We start from the raw sequence: 13807 nt of genomic DNA on the forward strand, positions 1-13807 counted from the left end.
TTAAATTTTGCACCATAAGCACCTACCTATCTCACTCAAATTCTGGCCTTGGATTCCAAACCCACAGGACAACAATAAACTGGATGAACCAGATAACAGGAAAACAAGAGAGGTAGGCTTCTCTGTTAAGGGGTAGCCAATTCCATACTGCATCTAAGTAGGCTTATTTACTGTAAATGGAACTGTTATGGGAAGGTGTGAAGTGGGCAGCCCCAGGCCTCTTTAGTGCCCAGGAGGCTGAGGAAAAACACCTATTTAGAAGCTCCCCCTAAGAATAACCTCCCTTGCAATGTACAGGGCGGCCCTCAGGACACTGAATCCAGATATGGGTCAGCTCATGGTTTAGTCTTGCTTACAAAGCCAATGTGGACATATCAAAAGCCACCAGGTATAAGGTGAAGCTGCTCCTCTAGTACCGATATTGAAAAGCACGGTGTGTTATGGGTATGGTGTCTTATAAACATGTTTTGTAATCCAACTTCTTAAAAGCTACATGTCATGCTATTGGGTATATTATCTATTTTCCTAAGTAGAAAAGAAATAACTTGCTTATTAAGAAGTTATCATTAATGAGTACAAAGCATTTACAACTGGCACATAATAAATATTCAGTAAGTAGTAGTTATTTTGTTAGCTATTAGATGCAAATGATGAACTATACACAGTATACCATATAAATAAAAGTTTGTTTTTGCTTTAATCAAATAACACTACAATAGTAATTTTTAAAACTTTCTAGAAAGCCAATACTTTTACTATTTGATATCCTATCTGTTGTTGGGCATAGAAAAATACCTTTAAGTAACACTTTGGCATTGTCAAAGATTTTACTTTTACAGATAAAATATTCCATAACATTCAAAAAGATTGACTTATTTTTAGTTATCATTTAAGGGTTATAGCAATGTATAGTTTCATAGTTCCTCAAAAGATTTGTTTATTTTACCCATTATCTTGTTATGCATTCATGCACATTTGTTCATTATTCACACCTGAACAAAATTCCTTTTGCATCAAATGATAAGCCATGTTTGACTTGGGCTTCTTTCCAAGTAGGACACTCTTACTTGCTTTACAAAAATAGAACATAAGCTCAAAAATTGTTTTATAATTGAATGAGTTAAGGGGATAAAAATGCACATTTATGGACTCTTTAGAATCGTAAAGTCATGGTTTATGTTAAATTCAACACTTTTAAAAACAACACATATCAATACCTTTTTTCACTCATTAAAATTCTTTTTTTCAAGATCATGATTAACATGAAAAGTTTAAAATTCTTAAAAATCAGAAAATGGGCACACTTATCTATTATAACAAGGACTGTTCACTATTTTTGTAAAAAATAATTACAAATTTTATGAACTAAATTCTTAGAAATGTTTGTTACCTGAATTGATTTTTACATTTTCTCATAGTTGCATTAGAATTCCAATTGCTAATATAATATATATGCCTTCCTATGCCTGTGAAGACAGGCAAATATTATCTCAAAATGTATTTAACATCATTTCACTTCATTTTAAATATGGTTGGTAATAATTTTTCCTATGAATAGATTTTTGATTTTGTCATTGTCACAACAGGAATATTTATCAAGTATGATAAACTGGGAATTCTAATTTGTATTAATCTTACCTTTTAGCCATTTGATACCTAATGTCAAACCACATCATGGAATTCTAAAACAAATTTGAAGTTACATTTTGTCTTTGAATTCAATTAGGTTATTCATTTTATCTGCTAATTTATAAATATATCTCATTCTTTTATTATATAGGACATACTTACATTACTTAATAAGAACATTAAGATAAATAAATAACATTTAAGATCAGATAATTTAAGTGATTTGATTCCTTTTGGTGTGTGTAACACTGGAATAAGTAATTTCAACAGGAAGATGAGGAAAGGTCCTTTACAAATTGACCTAACAATAGAGAGATATTAATGGGGACATTTTGGCTTTTGAGAGCCAGAAAGCTGTATTAAACTGAGTTAAAGGCAAAGAGAACATCTAGTTTCAAACATTCCTCAAATAAAATACTCTAGGACAGACTACCAGATTCTATATCATCTTTATTTTATGGCAGACTCCTTTAACAGTTGAATAGTTGAAGTCATTTTTACAACTCTTTTTGTTGTTGCTTTGATGTCAGGAATTGAACCCTAGTGCACGTAATCACTGAGCCACATCTTCAGCCCTTTTTTGTATTTTATTTAAAGACAGGGTCTTGTTAAGTTGTGTAGGGCCTCCCTGAGTTGCAGAGGCTGGCTTTGTACTCCTGATCCTCCTGCCTCAGCCTCCTGAGCCACTGGGATTATAGGCATGCACCACGCCACCCAGCTACAAGCCTCTTTTAAAGATGGGGGAGGGAAAGGGGTAGTTCCTCAAAAGCTTTCTGGATAAGTGGGAAGTGTATCTATGTCTATATACCTATACACACTATATGTGAGTGTGTGGGTGTGGTGTCTGTTATTAAAAAGACAACTTAATAATTATCTTGGTGAATCGTCCTTGTGGTTGCCTTATCATTTGTGACACTCAATATAATATGCACAAAGAAATTTATCATCCATTGAGTTCCTCTCAAAGTCAGCATCTTCACATGGAAACATACACCACACTTCCTCCTCTCCTGCCTTTAGTGTTTCAGTAACATCCCATTCTGCATCTGGGGATGTAGCTCAGTGGTAGAGCACTTGCCTAGCTCAGTCCCAGTGTTCAGTCTCCAACACCACAAATAAAGATTTCCCATTCCTTGTATGCCAGGAGAAAATGATATGGTGAAGTTCTGAGTGAAGAGTAATATAGGAGAGAATCCCAAGACAGAGCAGTTTTCTTTTCTTACTTGGTCAAATTTTATTGACTCCTAATGGCAGGGGCACATGTTCATAAAACCAGCTCCCTTCTCCTCTTGCCAAAGGAAATAGAATATCACCTTTCCAAGATCCTGGAGAAGCAATAGCAGCAGCCTGGATCTATACATGCCACCCTGAAGATTGGCCTCTAACCTCCTCTCTTAGAAGACCAGATGAGCACAGTCATGACGCCTCTTAGGACTAGCAAGCCAAGCTTCTGCCAGTAGCCTAATTATATTGAGGGTGAAGAGGTGTTTAGCTGTTAGGATCACTGTCACAAGGAGGGTGTCTGGGACTCCCTCAGAAAAGCCCCCATAGGTAATTTCAAGAAAGATACCTATGTTATTAATTCACTTAAATGATTTCAAAGTATTGGTTGTTTCTCTAATCATAGACATCTAATTTTCTTTTATTTCAATCTTGATTCATTTATCTTTCTCTTTTACTTTCTTATGAAATGTTATTTACCTGGGTTACTTGTCCCTCCTATTTAAACCATATGCAAACAGGTAAGAAATGATCAGGGTCACAAGAAAGAGCTTTTTTAGTAAAAAGTGTAATTCTCCAGTGTAGTTCTAAACTCCTATCCAGCAGCCTTTGAACACACAAGGGTGGATTTGTTTTGTTTTGATTTTTTTATATGTGTATGATGTGCTAATTTTTTCATTGTGATTGATGAGAGGTCTAAATCAATTACAAACACTAAAAATGTGGGAAATAGGTGGTACTGTGGACTGTAATGGATCAAATTATAGTCCATGCTTGAATGATTATGTGAAAATGAACCCTAATTTTATGTGTAACTGTAATCCACCATGGAAACATTTTTAAAAACTAGCGAGATTTTATTTTAAAACATCAAATTCTAGTTTCTTCTGAAAAATCTAATTATTGGCATGCCTAACACCAAAGCCATATAACTGATAATATTTAGTTGTGGTTGTCCCTATAAACAGGGCTCAGCCTCCACAGCTTATCACAATATTACCTATTTCCCTACTTATGATCACCTTGACAACTGTAGTCATTACTCAGGCATGACCTTCTGTGGTTACTGATTCGAGATTAGAAATTGATCTTTATAACAGAACAGCTAATCTTTATCTCCTTGTATCCTCTCTCTATATTGTAATGGAGTAGATCATAGATAATTTAAAAATTTTGTAGGTTAGGCACTTTCCATAAGATTTATGTTATGATAATTCAAGGTAATTTTTTTCCTATTCTGCTCTCACTTGGATTTTTAAAGATGTAACATCTATTTTCCTGTCTTGTCCCATTTTATTTGCATATTTCCAGAATAATTAACATATATATATATATATATATATATATTTGTGTGTGTATATATTCACTAATAACCTCTATATTATATGTATATATATACACACACACAAACACAAGTATATATGTATGTACTACAGACTCTACAGAGATGAAAAAAATTATATATATCTTTAGATACAACCTATTTGTGTAGTACTAATTGTATGTCAGATTGTAAAAAGAAGAAGAGTCGCTGAACTGCCCTAACATTACAATTGAAGATAGTATTATGCTGTGGGACTGGGGAATGCTCCATGCTATTGAGTAGCCATTTTACAATCACACCTCTCCCCTTTTCAGGATATCGAATCCCTAACAGGAGGGCTGACTGGTTCTAAGGGGGCTGATCCACCGGTAAGTTAGATTCTTCATTAAATTTAACTGTTGACAAATTGAATTGTGTATATGCCAGATCATCAGATGACTGTTTATCATATGCCATATATAAGTACTTTTTGAAATATAGCTATTGTAGTAATTAACTCAAAAACCTGAATTTGTTTTGAAGTGTGGTCTGGTGTTTTAAAATGTTGTAATTACCCATGAAATCCATCTCCATTTATTCATTTATAGGCATTGAAATATGAACAAAAACTTCATTAGAATATATTAATAATTTATGTTCTGCTAATGGATTACTCTAACTAGAAAGTTTACCATTCCAAATATGAGGGTAGAATTTTGTTGCACTATATTTTCTATTTACTGATGAAAATTATATTTATGCTATAAATACCATTGATTCTTGATATCATTGTTTCTTTCCTATTTAACCCAGAAATCTTTTTTAAAAAATTAGAGATAGTGTTTTCTAATTTTTAAACATTACTTTTAAGCAATAAGAGGAGCTTGATGTCCTAGTATTAGAACATCTTGGTCCTTACTGTGATTTCTTATTTGAGAAAACATTGATCAAAATGACATTCCCATAATATCAAGAGAGATACAAATATGAATTCAAAGTGTATAAAGTTACAAGACAGATTTGATTTATTTTAACAAATAGTCAGTGCACAAATTCTTATCACTGTTTGCCTTTCACTTACCATGGAGAAATTTAATGAGGGACACATAAAACTCAATGTTGCCAGTTTTTAGATATGCTTCACCTAGGGATGTCAGTAAAGTACATAGTTTCATTAAAACACCAGTGAAATATAGAAAAGATAGCATTTAATTGAAATTCTTTCCTCTTCTGTTTCACTCTCCTGTTGTTTTAGTTAGTTTTTCATAGCTGTGACCAAAAAATATAAGAATAACAATTTAGAGGAGGAAAAGATTATTTTGGCTTATGTATTCAGAGGTTCAGTACATGGTTGGCTAACTCCATAGCTCTGGACCCAACGTGAAGCAGAACACATGGCAGAGGGCCTGACAGAGGAAAACAGCTCAGAATATGGCAACCAGGAAGCAGAGAGCAAGCTCTACTCACTAAGAAAAATATATAAACCCCCATGTCATGCCCTCAGTGACCTACTTATTCCAGTCATACCCTATATGCACACAGTTACTGTCCAATCAATCCCCAACAGTGATCAGGTTATAACTCTCATAATCCAATCATTTCACCTCTGAATACTCTCAGAGCCGATACCTCATATCTAAACCATAACACATGTAATGGAGTTACTTAATCTTAATCAAGTTGCTCCTAAGAAAGAGCTAAATAACAAATTGTAATTCTTTCCTTTGTTTTGATTTTCTTCATCTTAACTTATGTAGGAAAAATGTATTGGCTGCAGACAACTACTTATATTACCTTGCAGCATAAATAAAGATGACATATAAGTCAACCCAGGATATATATTGATAGGACCAGCTTGTATTTAAGTATTGTAGGTACTGCTGATGTGATGTAATTTCAACCTGTTGCCTTGCTCTGTGCCTGTATGCACCATTCTCTTTTTATATGAAGATTAAATCCATCCTATGAAATACTTCCCTCATCTGTTCACTGATTCCTTAAAGAATTCTACATTAGAGATAAGTTTGAGAAGGACTTGTTCTGGAACAAAGTTAAACTAAACCCATCTCTTCTACAAGTAGTGAAAAAAATATTATTCATTATTTGCATGCTAGATTAGTTTATCATATCCTTTAAGAGAGCATATTTGCAAACATGGAAAATTGAGTGGGCCTGGGGTCTGGCTGTTGAAAGAAACCCTTTGTATTTTAATCAGCTTTTTTCGGTGCTGTGACTAAAGGATCTGACCAGAACAACTATAAGAAGAAAAAGTTTATTTGAGGGCTCACAGTTTCAGAGGTCTTAAGTCCATAGAAGGGTGGCTCCATTCCTCAGGGCTTGAGGTGAGGCAGAACATCATGGCAGAAGAGGGTGGTGGAGGGAAACAGCTCACATTGTGGTGATCAGGAAACACAGAGAGACTCCACTCTTCAGATACAAAATATATATATCCCAAAGCCATGCACTCAGTTCTCACATCCAGCCAAACCCTACCACTTCAGTTACCACTCAATTAATCCCATCAGAGATTAATTCATTGGTTGGGTTGAGATTCTCACACCCCAGATTTTAATAAAGTAATAAAGTCAATGTAATAAAGTCATTTTCTTTAGCCCTCTTTAAAGTTTTTATAAAATTCTTTAAGTATGAAGGTGAAATGGTCAAATTTGCCAGGATTATTTAAGTAATATAAGAATGAGTTTTAGATGGGTTCAGTGGCACACACCTGTAATCCTAGCTGCTCAAGTAGCTGAGACAGGAAGATTAGGAGTTTAGAGCCAGTCTCAGCAAAAGTTAGGTAATAAGCAACTCAGTGAGACCCAGTCTCTAAATAAAATATGGAATGTGGCTGGTGAGGTGGCTCAGTGGTCAAGTGCCCATGAGTTCAATCCCCAGTACCAATAAATAAATACATAGAATGATTTTTAAATAAAGCTTTTAAATTTAATTACAAGTCAGAAAACTGAAAGCCAATTAAATTAAACATAATCTAAATTCATTTCAAATTTTATATTTTTCTCTTTTAAATGTCATTAATAGATCAAATACTATTGTCTATCTCTAAAGTTATGTATTTTGTATAACTTCAATGCATAACTAAAAGCATTCTATCATAAAAGTTGCATTGGTAAGAAATTTAAGGTTCTTTTATTTTTTTTATTCGTTTAACAGAATATATAAAATGCTAATGAATGTTCTTTCTCAAGAATGCATAGCAGTATAGTAATTTCTTTACCAGAATAATAGAGAACTCAGAAAGATCTTGAAATAAAATGGCATGTTTTAAGAACTGAAAATTTTGATCTGGGTACACATAAGTATTTATTATTTCAAATTGTAAGGCATGTATAAAATGTTGTGTCATATTCGCAAGTGTTATGGAAAATTTGCATATTTAATAAGGATAAATTTGAGGAACTCCAGGCATATTTTGTATTAATATTTTGACAATAAATGTTAAGTAAATTTTCCAAAAATTCAAGAAATCTCAGTTTCAATGCTAATAATGAAAGACAGAACTGCTCATTAATGATTTCTAGGGGCAATTCAAAAAGTGTAAAGATAATAGCTTTCTTATGAACAAGATTTGAAGAGACTTGTTTTTTAAATTTAGTAATTGGAAATTAAGTGCTGCAACAAATAGAACTTGCAGATTATTCCTTTTTAATTTTTACTTATTTATTTAATTTTGGTACCAGAGGCTTTACCACTGACTCACATCCACAGCACTTTTTTTATATTTTGTTTAGAGACAGAGTATTGTTGAGTTTCTTAGAGCCTTGACAAATTGCTGAGACTGACTTTGAACTGGTGATCCTCCTGCATTAGCCTATTGAGCCACTGGAATTACAGGTGTGTGCCATCACGCCCAACAAAATTGTTTTTCATCACATAAAATAAACTCTTTCATCACCAAAAATCCTTTATTCTGGTAAAGAAATTACTATATAGCTATGCATTCATGAGAGAGAACATTCATTCAGCATTTTATCTGTTAAATATTAACTTAAATCTGTCTTTGAAAATTATATAAAATATTCTGCATCTTCATAGATTTCCTATTAATAAAAAAATTGACACAGATTAACCTACAGTATAAAAACATAGCATAGCATCTATATAGGAAGATAAAGGAAATAAGCTAGATAATTAAAATCTAAGGGTAAAATATAATAATTAAGTTAAACACTATTTTTCAAATATAGTTGACTCTTCCTATCCCAGATTCTGTATTTGTGGATTCAACCCAATGCAAATTAAAATATTTGAAAAAGGAATTCTATTTGTACCTAAAATGTACAGACTTGTTCTGCGTAGTTATTTTCTAAACAATACAGTGTAAAAGTATGAGAACTTGTGTGTAGGTTTTATGCAGATAGTATGCTATTTTATGTAAGGAACTTGAGCATGCACAGATTTGGGTATCCATGAGAGAACCAATCTCTGATGGATACTGAGCAATGATTGTTGACTATTTTGTCACATTTTACAGTTTTTTAAAAAAATATTAACAGTATTAATATGTGAAAAACTTGGGAAGTGTTAGGAATCAGCATGTCCCAGGTAAGCCAATTGTCAGCCAACACTAGGCAATCCAGGATAAGATGTAAGCGTCTCAGCTTCTGATGGCCAGGAGAATTTTGGAAATTCAAGAACTAGGGTACAATCCATGAATCCTATTGTACATCTGCAGTGCAGGAACCAGGTGTGCAGTTCAGTGTGGAACCAGAGTGTGAGATGTTAATAAACCCTGTTGAGCCCATGAGCTGGTAGTTTAGAGGTGTTGACCAGACATGGCCCGGTACCCAAATTCCTCCTAGACTGTAAGCTATGAGATCTAAAGATTGAAGATCAGATTGGCCAAAAAAAGATAAGTCTGGTGATGCATATTTCAGCAGACTAACATACATGAGGAAGGGTATTTCATTTTGAGATTTGGGTTAAAAAAATATTCTCATAATTAATGTGCTATTTACTATATTATCCTTTCTGATATCTTTTAGAGGTCAATGTGGACAAAATCTAATCAAGAGTGATATGGGTGAAACTTCAGAATACATGAAATACATTCCAAAAAAATAGTACATACCAAAATTGGTCAAATGTGGAAACGTTTCATTCTTTCACAAGATGATATTGAGGTTTTTAGGCTGAGTTTATCTTATGGCCCCACCTAGAAATTAACAGAAAGAATGCTATTGAGATTATTCAATCCCCCCTTTTTAATTTTTTTTGCTTGTTTCCAATTTTTGTGACCTTAGAAAAAAAAATCTATAAATTCGCTGCCTACAGAACTTAGTTTTCTAAATTTCTCTATTTCTTTTTCCAAATGTTGAAGATTCTTTTTTATTTCTAGAGTGGGATTATAAGTGAATTGCCATCTGATTCATTCTTAGGCTTGATATGCACACTGTCCTGAACATTCTTTAGCTCTATTAATTTTTCCCCCACTGAGGAAGAAGAATTGCACATTCTGTATTTTTGTACTTTCTGTTCTCGTTTTATAGCTTCTTGATGGTTCTTGGCAATTCAGGTAAACACATTATAAATTTTTTGAAAAAATAAATTAGCTTCCTGAGGATGCTATTTAGACCAAGTTTAAATGGGATTAAAACTTAAAAAATCTCTCAAACTGATTTTGATTAGTCAAAAACCACTAAAGTTCTACTGAATTCAAAAGATAGATAAAATGATAGGAATCTGAACTGTGATATAATTCAAGATAATTAATTTAACTTGAATCTTATTTTTCTTATTATTTCCTTTTGTCCTTTGATTTGTTTATTACAAATTTAGTGTATAACTGAGTAGACATTATATGCTAGACATTTGATTTAGAGATGCATAGTTATTCTCTTCAAAATCTTACAATATAATTAGACAGACAGTTTGGTAAAAAAAAATAATAATTATAGAGTCATATAGGAACCAGGTAAAATGAAAGTGAGTAGGAAGATCATATAATCCAATTGATGAAAAAAAAAACACAAAGGAGCTGGAGAATTCAGGAAAGCCAACAGAATGAAATGTTTATCTTGAAAATTTGCAGATGAGTGGAATTTTGCCTAATGAAGGGGCAGAACATGGTAGTTTATGCAAAGGAAATTGCATCTGCATAGCATAGGTAAAAAATAAAAATATAATGTGAGTGGGGAATGGGAGACAGTGGTGAGATAAAGGTTAGAAAGTTAATTAGAGGCAAGAATATGAGCAAATTCATGGAAGGAATTTGTATTCTATACTAAGGACTGTGAGGAACCATTAAATCTTTAAATAGGAGCATCACTTAGATATTTCCTTTAGAAATATTTTCTTTTCCCTAGTTCAGGAGTGGATTATAGAAAAATCTAAAGCACAGAGATTATCCCCAGAAGGATAATGACAAAAATTATAATGTTGATATTTTTGTTTGTTAAGTCAGATTCTAAAATAAAAATTTCTTATTTTCTCTCTCATATATTTTTTTAAAAGTTGATCAAAATTCATAATATTTTTAAATATGGCTTTATACCTGTTCTTTCATGAATTCTTTTTTTTAAAATAAATCTATTTTACTTATTTATTTTTTGTGTGGTGCTGAGGCTCAAATAGAGTACCTCACACGTGATAGGCAAGCACTCCACCACTGAGCCATAACACCATCCCCAGAATTTATAGTATTGATTATTAGAGGTTGGAAAGGGTTGGCAGAGGGGGTCTAGTGAGAGGTTGGATAATATGTACCAAAACAGTTTTATAGAAGTAATAAGTTCTAATACTCTGTAGCACATGATACGATAGTTCATTATAACTTGTTTTAACTTTTATGACTATTTAGAAGAAAAGAGCTTGAAGACTGCAAACACAAAAGGATGGTAAAGTAGAAACTTCCTTGATTTAATTGGTATAGATTATATGCAAGTGTTGAAATAGCACACTGTACAATTATTATGTGTTAATAAAAATTTTGAGAACAGTTGAAGAAACAAAACTAGTCAAGAGCAATATTTCAGGAGATATAAGGGGGGTGACTCAAAATGGGGAAGAGAGGAAGAGCATGGGGAAAAGATTACCTCTACATAGGGAAGAGGGGAGGGAGGGAAAGGGAGGGAGAAAGGGAATTGCATGGATGGTGGAAGGAGACCCTCATTGTTATACAAAATACACGTATGAAGTTGTGAGGGAAAAATAAAGAATAGTGCTACCTTAGATTAGGTAGAGAGAAGTGATGAGTGGGAGGGGAGGGATTGGGGAGATAGGAAGGATAGTAGAATGAAACAGACATTATTATTACTGTGTGTATATATGTGAATGCATGACCAATGTGATTCTGCAACCTGTATACTCAGAAAAATGAGAAATTATATATCCCATCTGATTCAAATTATGATATGTCAAGATCATTGTACTGTCATGTGTAACTAAGTAAAACAAATAAAAAATATTAAAAATTAAAAAAAAATAAAAATAAAACAAAAATGGTTCATATGAGCCAATATAGTGGCAATGAGACTGGGGAGGGGAGCTGATTGATGAGACCATGAGGATAATGGTCATCTGGAGGGAGGAATATGAGACCTATGAGGGAAGTCAATTCTAAGATTTGAAATTTCTGCTCTGGCAACTGAATGAATGAAAGGACCATTCATAGTGTCAAGAAACTCATGACTTGGAGGATTTTTGAATGGGGAAATGAAATCATTTATAGATACATTAAATTGAGATGACCAAGTTGGGAATAAATGAATGATTTTGAAATTTAAAGATGAGATTAAATTTTAAACCAATGATTTGGACATGTAGAAAAACTTACTGAAGCTACTGGAGTATGTGAAATCATCCCCCACAAAAAAAATGTAATCAGAAATAGAAGAGTTCAGAATAAAGCTCTGAGGAAGAAAAACATTTGAGATAAGGAAAAGAGAAATGTCAGGGAAAAAATATACCCAGAAAGGGACTAAATACAGTTGATACATGGAAATAATACCAGAAAGGTAAAGGATCATAAATGCAAGGTTAAGAGAGGATTAAAAGACCTACAAGCAGGTTTGTGATGTCATGAATTTAAGAAAAAAAATAGAGTGTCCAGGATATATTTTAAGACGTTAAGTGGTGATCAAGGTTAAAACAATTTTAGTGGCATAATTAGGGTGAAATCAAGTTTCCAGTGGCCTGGAAATTTAAATGTAAGACAAAGAACTTAATTCAGTGGCTACAGACAAGTATTTCAAAGAGCTTAGTTATGACAGAAGTGAGAGGACACAAGAGCCAATATAGGATATGAAGTGGAGAGATGATTAAGGAGCAAAAATTATAAAGTGTTGTATCATCACATAGCTACTTGATTTAAGCACTTCAGAACCTGAGTATTCCTAGTTGTTAATAAGATCCCAGGTGTGGTCATTGACATGGTGATGAAGCACTGTAGGAAAAAAGCTTGTGGGAACTGATGACAGCAAGGAATTGAGAGGTTAGCATGTTGGATGGGTCATTTATGTGGGCCATGGAATTCTTTTCTACCTGTATTTCCTCTCTTAATGATCCTAACTTATTTAAAAACTTAAGTACCACTTAGAGAATAGTAACTGAAAAAAAAAATGTAGACCTCTAGACTAGATCACACTCTTGGATTGATCTAGACTACAATTTAGACTTGTGTATCTAATTAATATTTGACATATCCACCAGAGGGAAGCTTCTGGCAAAAAAAAAAAAAGGAAGCAGTTCCAAGAGAAGAGAAGGTTGGGGCAGAAGTCACAGGGTAGATGTGCCCTTCCAGGGCTGGTCCCCAGAGACCTACCCTCTCTAGCCATGCTCTACCTGCCTATAGTTCCTATGATTCAGTCTCTTCAAACTGGGATGGACTGATTAGGTTACAGCTCTCATAATCTAATTATTTCACCTCTGAATATTCCCGAAAGAGCTTTTAGGGGACATTTCATTTCCAAACCATAACATGGACATGTATGACTACTGAACCACAGCTGTTCATTTGGAAGATGGATGCCTGGTTGGAGCTATCCTAAGGCAGGCCAATGAAGAATGGTAATAGTAAGGGTTATTATCTTTACCCCTAGAATGTGGTATGTCAAAGTCACAAGAGTTTTACATGGATCATACTGATGAAATAAGAAGATAATAAAACCATTTCCAAGATGACTACTTGATAAGGTAATGAGAACCAAGATGTGAGACTGTAAAGGGCAGAAACTGGGATATGAGTTAGATGGGAGGAAGGAGGCAAATGGTAAGCCAGAGAGAAGATAGCAAATTGCCTATGTCAATAAACTGTGTTTAGGATAACTGCTGAAAATGGGAAGCATTTTTGAGATCTCTTAGCATGTTCTATAACTGATAATTAATGTAAAAGGAAACATTTGAAAAATGACTTCTTCTGTATCCTCAATTATTTGAAAAATTTCAATGTAATGAGACAATTATTTGTTAGACATAAGCTTTTTTGTTGTTTTTTTACTTAATGGTTAATTTCTAATTAATTTATTGAAAATATATTTAAAGAAAAAAAATTGAAGGAAAACCAATATATGAATTAAATACAATAGGACAAGCAAAATATATTTGAAAACCTGTATTTTTAGAAAAATACTCAATTTTTGTTAATAAAATGTTTAAAAATATGTATATAATATATATTTTAGTCTATGGTTTGTCTAA

At 33.2% G+C, this 13807-nt stretch overlaps 1 protein-coding gene across 10 annotated transcripts in view; it reads left to right on the plus strand.

Moving 5' to 3' along the window:
• The window catches only part of Ppfia2 (PPFI scaffold protein A2), a 453020-nt gene that overhangs the window by 83692 nt on the left and 355521 nt on the right, over positions 1-13807 (plus strand). For 9 of the 10 annotated variants that reach the window (XM_026391438.2, XM_077799256.1, XM_077799255.1 and 6 more), the window contains one exon: positions 4489-4542. The exons of the other annotated variant lie outside the window; for it this stretch is intronic. In XM_026391438.2, coding sequence (XP_026247223.1) covers positions 4489-4542 — 54 coding nt within the window. The remainder of the gene's footprint in view (positions 1-4488; positions 4543-13807) is intronic. 10 annotated transcript variants of the gene reach the window in all.

This window comes from Urocitellus parryii, chromosome 5 (genome assembly GCF_045843805.1).
Source record: "Urocitellus parryii isolate mUroPar1 chromosome 5, mUroPar1.hap1, whole genome shotgun sequence".
Taxonomy (NCBI): domain Eukaryota; kingdom Metazoa; phylum Chordata; class Mammalia; order Rodentia; family Sciuridae; genus Urocitellus; species Urocitellus parryii.